General features: G+C 67.5%; 3 protein-coding genes across 7 annotated transcripts; 2 read left to right on the top strand and 1 right to left on the bottom strand.

Moving 5' to 3' along the window:
* Nucleotides 1-560: 560 nt before the first annotated feature.
* Nucleotides 561-2,272, bottom strand: MED19 (mediator complex subunit 19). The gene is made up of 5 exons (XM_082500219.1): nt 2,059-2,272; nt 1,455-1,711; nt 1,272-1,368; nt 1,087-1,181; nt 561-912 (listed from the first exon to the last, which is right to left on the bottom strand). The coding sequence occupies exons 1-5, from the start codon at nt 2,255-2,257 to the stop codon at nt 844-846; spliced, it is 717 nt and encodes a 238-aa protein (XP_082356345.1). The 5' UTR covers nt 2,258-2,272; the 3' UTR covers nt 561-843.
* A 241-nt stretch (nt 2,273-2,513) lies between these two features.
* TMX2 (thioredoxin related transmembrane protein 2) lies at nt 2,514-5,157 on the top strand. 3 transcript variants are annotated; one of them, XM_082500244.1, is made up of 8 exons: nt 2,514-2,721; nt 3,296-3,356; nt 3,530-3,643; nt 4,025-4,101; nt 4,178-4,284; nt 4,391-4,435; nt 4,575-4,704; nt 4,823-5,157. In XM_082500244.1, exons 1-8 carry the CDS (start codon nt 2,533-2,535, stop codon nt 4,967-4,969), a joined length of 870 nt encoding a protein of 289 aa, XP_082356370.1. In that variant the 5' UTR covers nt 2,514-2,532; the 3' UTR covers nt 4,970-5,157. The 3 variants fall into 3 exon arrangements, with proteins under 3 accessions (XP_082356370.1, XP_082356369.1, XP_082356371.1); XM_082500243.1 differs by having other exon boundaries at nt 4,391-4,456; XM_082500245.1 differs by lacking the exon at nt 3,296-3,356 and having other exon boundaries at nt 2,675-2,721; nt 4,391-4,456.
* Nucleotides 5,158-5,515: 358 nt separating this feature from the next.
* Nucleotides 5,516-6,736, top strand: SELENOH (selenoprotein H). Of its 3 annotated transcripts, XM_082500238.1 has the most exons (5): nt 5,516-5,575; nt 5,688-5,867; nt 5,950-6,095; nt 6,188-6,301; nt 6,536-6,736. In XM_082500238.1, exons 2-4 carry the CDS (start codon nt 5,722-5,724, stop codon nt 6,286-6,288), a joined length of 393 nt encoding a protein of 130 aa, XP_082356364.1. In that variant the 5' UTR covers nt 5,516-5,575; nt 5,688-5,721; the 3' UTR covers nt 6,289-6,301; nt 6,536-6,736. The 3 variants fall into 3 exon arrangements, with proteins under 3 accessions (XP_082356364.1, XP_082356365.1, XP_082356363.1); XM_082500239.1 differs by lacking the exon at nt 5,516-5,575 and having other exon boundaries at nt 5,587-5,867; nt 6,540-6,736; XM_082500237.1 differs by lacking the exon at nt 5,516-5,575 and having other exon boundaries at nt 5,587-5,867.
* The last annotated feature ends 3,764 nt before the right edge of the window (nt 6,737-10,500 follow it).

The following is a 10,500-nucleotide window of genomic DNA, read 5'->3' as shown; positions in this document are numbered from 1 at the left end:
CGAGCCCGGCCCCGTTTTGGGGAGACACCTCCTCAGGGTCCTTCTGGGCAAACCCAGCTCCCACAGAAGGTGAGTTTTTTTTCAGGGCATGAGGAAAGCAGCTCTGGGGAAGGTGTTGCAGGAGCTGATGAGGCTCAGCCTCCTGTGTGAGACACTGGGACCAACGGAGGACCCCTTGGCTGCTGGAGCTCCTGGTGCCCACAGCAGCAGCCCCGGCTGCTCTGCCAGCAGCCACCACTGCGTGGGAACGTGGGGCCTCTCCAGGGTCACTCCTGTCCTCGCCAGGCCTGGGAGGCGAGAGGCAGAGCCCCTCAACCCAGCCCAGCAGCCAAAGCCGAGGTAAGACCTCCCTGCCCTGGGCTCTGCCCCTTCCCCCTCGCCCCTGCTCGGGCAGGAGAGGGGAGGGGATGGGAAGGGTTGAGCTCAGCCACGATGCACCACACCAGACCACAGCCTGTTGGGGCAGTGCCCATCCCGCACACCCCATGGGCTCCCCTGGTCTCAGCTGCTCACCTCGCCGTGACAGCCGAGGGTTTGCAGCAGCCACAGCCACCAGCCCCTCCTCAGAGCAGAGAGTTTAATTAAAAGGTGACTAAAAAAGAGAGGCCCTGATGCACCCGGTTGTTTTGGTATAAAAGGCCGAGGTCAGCAACTCCAGTGACAGCAGTCTGTGCCACGGTCCCGGCTGGCTGCACGCTGCACAGGGGGCTGCAGGGGTGTCCTCTCTGCCGGGAGTGGGGAGGACAGGCCGGCCCGAGCGCTGCAGGAGCGATGAGTCCCTTCTGGGTCAGTCAGGGCCCTTCCCATCGGCTGGGGGATCCCCGGGGCGGCACCGGCACAGTCTCACCGCAAGCTGCTGCTGCTGCTGGCCTGGGAGCTGCCCACCCCTGGGTGCTCTGGGCTGTGCCGGTTCTGCAGAGGAAGAACAGACACGTATCCCGTGAGACCTCCTGCTCGACAGCAGCATCCCCAGGGATTGGCTGAGCACTGGCTCCCTGCTCTGCTGCTGCCTGGGCCAAACTCGCCACCAGACAGCCCCGGGAGCGGGCACAGGCTGGGTGACAGGCCCTGGCTCTCCCCACCCACCTTCTTTTTCTTCTTCTCTTTCTTCTTCCTTTTCCGTTCCGGATCCTCCTCTTTTTTCTTCTTTTTCTTCTTGTGGTCGGAGTCGGAGGGGGTTTCTGGAGAAACGAGAGCACTGGAGGAGCTGGGCATCCCCCGGGGCTGGGTGGAAGAGGGGGCAGCTGCGGCAGCGAGGCACAGCCCCTTACCTGGGGGGACGGGATCCTGGGTGCGGCTCTGCTTGTGCTTGTGCTTGTTCTTCTTCTTGGGCGGCTGGATGTGCATCAGCCGGCACTGCTCGGGCAGCTGGGGAGAGGAGACAGGGCTGGTCAGGCCGGGCCGGGCACCTCCCACCCCGAGTGGCCGCCCCCGGCTCCGGGCCCCGCGCTCACCGGGCCGGCGTGGAGGCGGAAGCCCGTCAGCATGGTGCCGGTGAGGGGGGTGAAGGAGCTGCCACAGATGGGGGGCTTCTCGATGAGGGAGCGCAGGCTGCTGTTGTCGTGGGAGCCGGGCAGGTCGATCATGCCGGGCAGGTCGGGGAGGAAGTTGCTGAGCTTCTCCTTCACCTTCTTGCCGCAGAACTTGTTGTAGGCGTGCTCCAGGTTGTAGTGCGTGATCAGGTTAGTGCTGCCCGTCAGCTCCGTGGTGCCTGCGCCAGCCGCGGGGAGGGCATGGGGGTGCGCCGCCGCCCGCCCCGGCCCCGCCCCGCCGTGAGGGACCCCGGCCCCGCTCCCCTCCCCGGCGACCCCCCGGTCTCCATCCCCGGCCCCGGCCCGGCTTCCCACAGGCCCCATTTCCCCGCTCGACATTGAGCCGCTTGGCCCCGCCCGCCCCGCAGGCTAATTGGCCTGCCGCGCTGTCAGTTAACGCCTCCCCGCCCAGCACCCTCGCCTCTTATTGGCCCGTGGTGCCGCCAGTTACCGCCGCGCCGCCGCTCCGCCGCGCCGATTGGCCCAGCGCGACGCCCGCCCCCCGCCTCGCGGCCCAGCCCCGGACCTGGCAGCTCCCGCAGCAGGTAGAAGGGGCCGGTGGCGGCCTTGCGGGCCGCGTCCTCGCCCGGCGGCGGCGCGGCGGCGGCGGGGGGCGGCGCGGCCCCGGGGCCCGGCGCCTTGGCGGGCCCGAAGCCCAGCGCGGCGGCGGCGGCGGCAGCGGGCGGCGGCTCGGCCCCGCCGAACAACGCCGAGAAGTTCTCCATCTTCCCGGCCTGCCCCGCGCGGGGCCGCCCCGCCCCGCCACGATTGGCCCAGCGCCGTCCAGGCCCCGCCCCCTGCCCCAGTTGCTAAGGGAGACCCGGCCCCAGCCTTCTGATTGGCTGCTTCTCTCTTTCCCCCCCTCATTGGTCCGCAGGGGCGTGGGAAGACCTTGACAGCGCCCATCGTCATTGGCCAGCGGGGAGGAAGCTCCGCCTCCCGCGGACAAGCAGGCGTGCGGCCCAATAGCGGCGGGGCGGCCGGGCGCCCGGAGGTGAAGATGGCGGTGCTGGCGCCGCTGTTGGCGCTGCTGTACTCGGTGCCGGGGCTGTGCCGCTGGCTGGCGCGGCCCTACTACCCGCTCTCCGCCCTGCTCGCCACCGCTTTCCTGCTCGTCCGCAAGGTCCCGCCGCTCTGCCAGGGGCTGCCCTCCCAGCGGGAGGATGGCAACCCCTGCGACTTCGACTGGGTGAGGCGGCCCGGCCTGCCGCTGCCCCGGCACACCCCCGCGCCCCCCGGCCCCGTCTCCGGTTCCTGCCCACCCCCGCGCCCCCGGCCTGGCCCTCCTCCGGGCCTGGCTCCCCTCCCGCCCCCACAGCCCGCCGGGCCTGTCCCCCCCTCCCCCGAGTCCACGTGCCCCCGGGGCCGGGCCTGGGCTTGCCGCTGGTCCTGCGTCCCGGCCCTGCTCGGGGAGGGGTGAGCCCAATAGCCGCTGGCATTGCTCTGCCGGTGCCATCGCACTGCTGAGGGGCTCCCCAGGCACCGGCAGGGATGGGAGGCCGTGCCCATCATTGCAGCCCCCTCTGCTTGCTGTCTGCCCCTCGGGGTTCGGGAGGGAAAGGAGCTACAGGAGGAGGAGGCAAGGACCCGGCAGGGACCGGGGGCCGGCGGGGCCTGGCACGGCCGCTTGTCCCCGTGCCAGGCTGGGCCAGGAGCAGCCTGACTGTGGCAGGGCGGTGCTCCCTGGCTCTGCAGCCTGGCAGCACCAGGCAGCTCCGTGGCCCCATGGGTGCCTCCTGCTCACACCGTCTCTCCTGTCCCAGCGGGAGGTGGAGATCCTTATGTTCCTCAGCGCCATTGTGATGATGAAGAACCGACGCTCCAGTGAGTTGGGGCCTGTGCTGGGGGTGCAGGTGGACAGGGGGCTGCTTATGGTTCCTCCCCAAGGAGCTAGATGAGTGGGATCCTGGAGGACGACGTGTGGCCCCCCCCTCAGGATCCCCCCGGTCTTCTGAGAGGATCTGACCCCATCTTCTATCCCTCTCTCCTTTCTCCAGTCACTGTGGAGCAGCACATTGGGAACATCTTCATGTTCAGCAAAGTGGCAAATGCCATCCTCTTCTTCCGCCTCGACATCCGCATGGGCCTGCTCTACCTCACACTCTGCATAGGTGAGACCTGGCGGGGGGGTCCGTAGCACTAGGGGTGGCAGTGGTGGCAGCAGTGCCCCCTTGGTGCGACTCAGCCTGCCTTCCGCACCTGCTGCCCCTGCCTGTCCTTCACTCCATGCGGCTGGAAGGGCCAGAGCTCCCTCCTGCTGCGGGGCTGACCTGCACCGTTTGTTGCTGGAGGAGGCTGCTGGTGTAAGGAGGCTCAGGGGGTGAGGGGGGGCTCAGGAAGTGCCTTGAGTGGCAAAGTCTGCCTGCCCCAGGGCTTGCTCTGCCTTGGTTGCCCCAGGCTGCTCTGGGGCAGGAGGAGCCTAGTCCCAAACACAGACTGGGGCCTTCAGGGCATTGGGGAGCGGGTGGGGCTCAGGGGTGCTGTCATTGTAGTGTTCCTGATGACCTGCAAGCCCCCCCTCTACATGGGCCCCGAGTACATCAAATATTTCAGCGACAAGACCATCGATGTGAGTATTCTCTCCCCGGGGGGTGGCTGGGGGCTCTGCCTGCCATCCCCCGCTGAGCCCCACACCCCTGCGGCAGGAGGAGCTGGACCGGGACAAGCGGGTGACCTGGATCGTCGAGTTCTTCGCCAACTGGTCCAGTGAGTGCCAGTCCTTCGCCCCCATCTTTGCTGACCTCTCTCTCAAGTAAGTGGTGCCCACTGAGGGCCTCAGTGAGCCCCAGGGCCAGGCCTTGCTCCCAGCCCTGTGGTCACCTACAGCATTCACAGCCGTGTGTCCTCATCCTCCCCAGGTACAACTGCCCGGGGCTGCACTTTGGGAAGGTGGACGTTGGACGGTACACAGATGTCAGCACCAGGTCTGGGGGGAGATGGCCTGGGCAGTAGGGCCTGTGCCAGGGCAGTGCCCCTGGCAGCCCCCCCACCCCTCTCCAGCTTGCAGGGAGTCACTGTCAGCCTCTCCCCCTCCTGTCGTAGGTACAAGGTCAGCACCTCACCCCTCACCAAGCAGCTGCCCACCCTCATCCTCTTCCAGGGTGGGACAGAGACCATGCGCCGGCCACAGATTGACAAGAAGGGCCGGGCTGTGTCCTGGACCTTCTCCGAGGTGGGTGGGACACCCCCCTCCCCCCCCCCGGGGCAGGAGGGGGCTCGGCAGCCAGCCTGTGCCCTGGGAAAAGGGGGGTGGTGGGTGCTGGGGGTGCCAACGCTGCCTCTGGCCGCAGGAGAACGTGATCCGGGAGTTTAACCTCAACGAGCTCTACCAGAAGGCCAAGAAGCAGTCGAAGCCGCGGGAGGAGGGGCCCGAGGAGCCCCCCGGGGTGCAGGCGGCCGCCGGAGCCCCCCATGGGGAGACCAAGAAGGAGAAGTAGGAGCTGCCCTGGACTGTCACCCATCACCATGTTACTCTCGCCCTGGCAGCACCGGCCCTAGGGCCCGGCCGAGCCCCGGCCCAGCAGGGGAGCCCGGTGCGGAGGGGCCGGGCAGGGCGGTAGGACAGACCCCGCCCGCGATTAACGCTCATCCTCATCGCTGATAATAAACGGTCCGTGTCCGTGTTCGTGCCCGTGTCCATGGGCTGCCGCGGGGGCGGGCCGGGGACCGCTGGGGGTGGGGCTTGCGAAGGTGCCGCGCTCTGATTGGCTGACGCGGCGGGGCTGGCTGCAAGGCGGGGCGGGCGCGCGGGCAGCCGGAACCACTGCGCCCGCCCGGGGGAGGTGCGGGGGGGTATTTCCGCGTGTGTGCGGCACCGCGGCCCGGGCCGCCCCACCACCGCCGACCCGGGCAGGGCGAGCGGGTCCCACAGAGACGAGCGGCGGGGAGAGGTGGCGCGGCCTGGTCCCACGGGCTCCGGAGCGGCGTTCAGCCCGGCTTCCCCCCCCCCCCCCCCCCCCCCCCCCCCCCCCCCCCGGCGTCTCCCCCGAGTAGCGGGGGCCGGCGAGGCGCTCCACGGACCCGGCACGTGGTCGGCGCGGCAGGTAGGAGGCGGCGCGGCCGGAGCGGGACCCCCTTGCCCCGGCCCGGCCCGGCCCTTGCTCGTCCCTCTCCCCGCGGCGGCACCCCTGTGACCCTCCCCGACCGCCCCTGCAGCGGGGCCCCTCCATCGCCCGCGACTCCCCGTAGGATGGCTCCCCGCCGGAGGAAACGCGGCGTCCCCCCAGCGGCGGCGGCCGAGGCAGCGGACCCGGCGGACCCTCCGCCAAAGCGGGCGCACGCCCAGGACGAGGGCAGCCCGGGGGGCACCGGCCCCCGCATCGTCATCGAGCACTGGTGAGCCGGTCCGGGTGCCGGGGGGGGGTGGGGGGAGGTGGCGGCCCGGGTGCTGACCCCCCCCCCCCCGGTGTCCCCCTAGCAAGAGCTGACGGGTGTTCGGGCGCACGGCGGCAGCGGTGAGCGAGGCCCTGCGCGGGGCCGCGGCTCACCTCCCGGTGGACATCAACCCCCGCCCGCCGCGCAGGAACAGCTTCGAGGTGTCGCTGGTGAAGGAGGACGGCAGCAGTGAGTGCCGGGGTCGGGGGGGTGGAGGGGGGCGGCGGGAGTGGGGAGGTGTCTCCCCGACACCCCTGACCCGCCCCCCGTGTCCTCCCCAGCCGTGGAGCTGTGGAGCGGCATCAGGAAGGGCCCCCCCCGCAAGCTGAAGTTCCCCCAGCCGGAGGCCGTGGTGGAGGCCCTGAAGAGCAGCTTGGGATAGAGATAGCGGCCAGGTGAGGAAGGACAGGGACGGGGACAGGGACAGGATGGAACAGGGATGGAACTGGAACAGGGACAGGATGGGATGGAACAAGGATGGAACTGGAACAGAGACAAAATGGGATGGGACAGGGACTGGATAGAGATGGGGACAGGGATGGGAATGGGGTTAGGATGGGATGAGACTGGGATGGGGATGGGGACAGGACTGGGACGGGGACCACACCCCGACTGCTGTCTCCCCACAGCCAGGCCGGGACCGGCACCCGTGGCATGAGCATCCATGAAGAGGCGAGACGAAGTGGGGAGCACCCGCCAACCCCAGTCCCATCTCTGATGCTGCAGCTCTGCCACAGGCAGCTGCCACCGGCCCCCCCTTGTCCCCCTGCATCTCACCTTCCTCTCCCCCCCCTCCTCCCAGTTCCCCAATAAAGCTGGGCAGCCCCATGGCACAGCTTGGCCAGCTCCATCATTTTATTTCAGTGCCACGCAGCCCCATTGCTGGGGTGAGGCAGCCCTGGGAGCACTGCCGAGTGCAGGCGGGGGGCTGGGGGGAACAGCATCCCCCTAGGTGAGGACATCCACCTCCTCATCCGACTCAGAGGAGGGGCAGGGCCAGACACAGCGGGTGCCAGGGGGTAGGCACAGGTCTGCCACCCCCACATCCACATCCACCTCCTCCTCCTCGGGGTCACCCAGGGGGTCCCCCAGCAGCGCTGCCTGCCTGCAGCCCAGCTGGGGGGTGGGGGGCACCTGGCCCTGCTTCCTCTGGGGGGGCAAGCACCTGCCCACCTGCTCCACTGCACCCACGTCTGGTGGCAGCCGCAGTTCCACCACCCCCATGTCACCTGCTGCCACGGCAGTGGGGGGCTGCCTCTCCCGCACCACCTCCCAGCACCCCCCACTCTCCACCTTCCGCAGCTTCACCCGCCCCACGGGGCCAGGGCTGGGCTGCACGGTCCCCGGAGAAAACAGCTGCCCCTGTGTGGGTACACCGGCGCTCTCGGGGGGGCTGCTAGCACTGCCAGGCTCAGTCTTGCCACCCACTGCCACAGGGGAGCTGTGCCGGGGGGACCCCAGGCAGGAGCGGTCAAGCTGCCGCTGGGGTCCTGGCCTCACCAGGCGTCCCCCCCGGAGCTGCAGCGACTCCAGTTCAGTGATGCGGAGGCGGCGGGCAGCCGCCAGCACCTCCTGCACCTCCTCCTGCGTGGCCTCCAGCTCGGCCGTGTAGAGGAAGCGCACCAGCTTGCGCAGTGCCCTGATCTTCAGCCCCCCCAGCTCCAGCACCACCCTGTGACCCCGGGAGGGCAGCTCCCGGCCCAGCTGCTCCATGAAGAAGGGGCTGCAGACGGAGAGGACGCAGCAGTGGGCCACCACCGCCTCGCCTGCAATGCAACAGCGGTTGTCACTGCCCTGCAGCCCTCCTTGCTCTCCCAGATCCTCCCAGGGGGGTTTGTGGGGACCCTGAGGGCATTGGCACCTCTGTGAGCCACGCTGCCCGCTCACCTTCGGCCTGCAGGACCACGTCACAGAAGACGTCCGCTCGCTGCTGCTGCTGGTGGAGGTGCTGGAAGGCCGTGCGGAGCAGGCGGGTGCTGCGGTACAGCAGCCTCGGGGTGGCCAACGGCGAGCCCATGGGCGCCCTGCAGAGACAGCACAGCGCTGGGGACACAGGGATCTGTGCCCCTCTGCCCCGCTCCAGGCCTGGCCCCAATGGCTGAGGACAGGGGCACAGTGGGACCTGCTTGGGCGTGCTTTGCACCACCCCTGCAGCCATGCGATAGCCCGCACACCTGCACAGCCACCGCGCAGAGCCCCACGGGTCCCTGCGATGGCCCACACAGCCGTGCGACAGCCGTGCGACCCTGTGCGCCCGTGGGGCTGCCCGCGTGTCTGCCCGGTGTCCCCACAACGCCCCGCGGGTGCCTGCGAAGGTCCAAACGCCCGTGCGAGGCCCACGCAGAGCCTCACCGCCCCCGTGGGCTCCGCTCGGCCACCAGAGGGCGCCGGCCACGGCAATTTTGGGGGGAAAACCGGCGGGTTCGGCGCCCGCCGCCAGCTCCTCAGCCGGTCGCCGGCCGGAGGCGCGGCCGCAGCCCCTCGCCCCGCTCCCCCCCGCGTACCTGCCGCCGGGGCCCGAGGCCGAGCGGGGGACGGGGACGGGGCAGCCACGCGCACCGCCCTCGCGGCACTCGCGCGCCTCGCGTCCCCCGCCTCGCGTGGCACCGGCGGCCCGCCCCGCCCAGCGGCCACCCTGCCATTGGCCCACCTTGCCAGTCAATCGCAGCTGGCAGCCAATGGCGACGCGGCAGGCGCGGTGGCGGGAAGGGCGCGAGGGCGGGGTGCTGGCTGAGGGGAGGTGGCTCCGGCGCCATGGCCGGCGGGGCCGGGGGCTCCTTGGCGGGGGGGCAGCGGGTGCCAGAGGGGCCGGGGCGCGGTGGGGTGAGGGCTGGGTGCCGGGGAAGCGGCTATCACAGGCCTCCGTTGCCATGGCCTTCCTGGTGCGGCCCTGGCAGTTTCCCTCAGCCCTCCTCTAGCTGCACTGGCCAGAACTGGGCAGGCAAAATGGCGCTCCACCTGGGGATTTGCTAAGCGCAGCCCCTGGGCCTTGCAGCATGCCCCTGCTATGGGCTGGTCGGTGCCGGGCGGGGGCGTGAGGAGGGGGACAGGCCATGCCGCCCTGCACCAGCCTTCCCCTCGCCTGGGCTGGGTGCAGCGGGCAAGATGGGCAGGCCATGATCTGGGGAAAGAGCTCCGTGCCACCCGTGGTCGCTGTTGCTATGGCACAGAAGCGCACAACATAAGTAAGCGGGCAGTGTGCTGTCTGCCGAGCAGCTCTTCCTGGCAGGGTGGCACTGGGGTTCATTAGTTCAGAGCCCTGTGCGGGGCCTTGTTTTGGATTTTCAAAATCTATTGTGGCCTCTTGCGTGAGAAATGGTGTTTTCACGGCTTGCCGACGCCTCTTGGGAGGAGCGGGGGATACACAGACAGCGGGAAGAAAGGGGAGGATTGATGGTGGGTATTTTGGAAGCCGTCCTTCATGCAAAAGACGCTGCCTACTTAGTTTGGAAGTATTTTGTCATTTTATAAAGCATCCATTGTAAAAACATCTGCGTCAGTCACTCCACACACATGAACAACAATTATAATAATCCCAGCTCGATTGCCCGAAGATATTAGCTGTTCTTACAAACAGCCAAAGTGGGTGGAAATTTCAAGAGCTGCAGAAGAATAGGAGTCTAAATGACGCCGTAGATTTTAAACCTACAAAGTTTTCAAATGCAGTATCATCCCCTGTTATTTTCTGTGGCTTTGCAGATGGATTTTCATCGGGTTTGACATGTGAGGTTGGTGGGGGATTTTTTCCTCCATTTTTGCTGCGTGCAGAACAGACACAAACCAAGGAAGAAAGTGCCTGGTGATGGGTCTGGGCCAGTGGCCGCTGAGGTTAGTGGCAGTCTTTCCACTGACCTCGGGTGGCTTGCAGCCCGGCTGTAAATACTGAGGGATACAGCAAAACACATAATTTTGTATCAGAGAGCTATCATATGCTCATAAAAATAGAAGAAAAATAAGATATGTTCCCTCCCCCTCCCCTTGCAATCTTTTGGAATTACAGTGGTTGGAGCTGTTACTTGGGAAGCTTGAATTCAGCGGGAGCAGACAGATGCAGACACCGATTGTGGGGCCTGCCTGCCGATTTCAGAGCCCAACTACCACTGCCTCGTGCTTTCAGATCCGTCCCCAGCCTGGTGATCTGCCTGTGGGTCCCACCACTGGGAAACTCTCCATGAGAAGCACCTTCAGCTTCAGCAAAGCCCTCTGCAACCCTTCAGGAGAGACATAACTGGCCCTAGGATGTGGCGAGCCCTCTGGACTTCCCCACAGCCGTGTAATGTTTTGTGTGGTGCACCAGCCATGCTGAGACGGCAGAGCAGGGAGAGGGGGGGTTTACTGAGTGGGGATCAGAAGCAAAGCTGAGTGGAAAACCCCTTCCTCTCCATCCGAGGCTGGGGTGCAAGTGGGTGCTCCGACAGGGAGCCTCAAGTGAGGGGACAACAGCAATGGAAACTGCTTTCCAGCCAGGTGAGCTGACTGGGGCAGAGACCTCAAAGACACAGAGCCCAGGTGAAATGAAATGACAAAATGCCAAGACACTGGTACCGTAGGATTTCCCCTTGCAGTCAGCAGGTGAGGCAATGTCCTGAGTACT

The sequence above is a fragment of the Vanellus vanellus genome (genome assembly GCF_965231255.1).
Source record: "Vanellus vanellus genome assembly, contig: HAP1_SCAFFOLD_405, whole genome shotgun sequence".
Classification (NCBI taxonomy): Eukaryota; Metazoa; Chordata; class Aves; order Charadriiformes; family Charadriidae; genus Vanellus; species Vanellus vanellus.
Note: the sequence above shows the minus strand (reverse complement) of the source record. Positions and strands in the feature narration are given on the sequence as shown.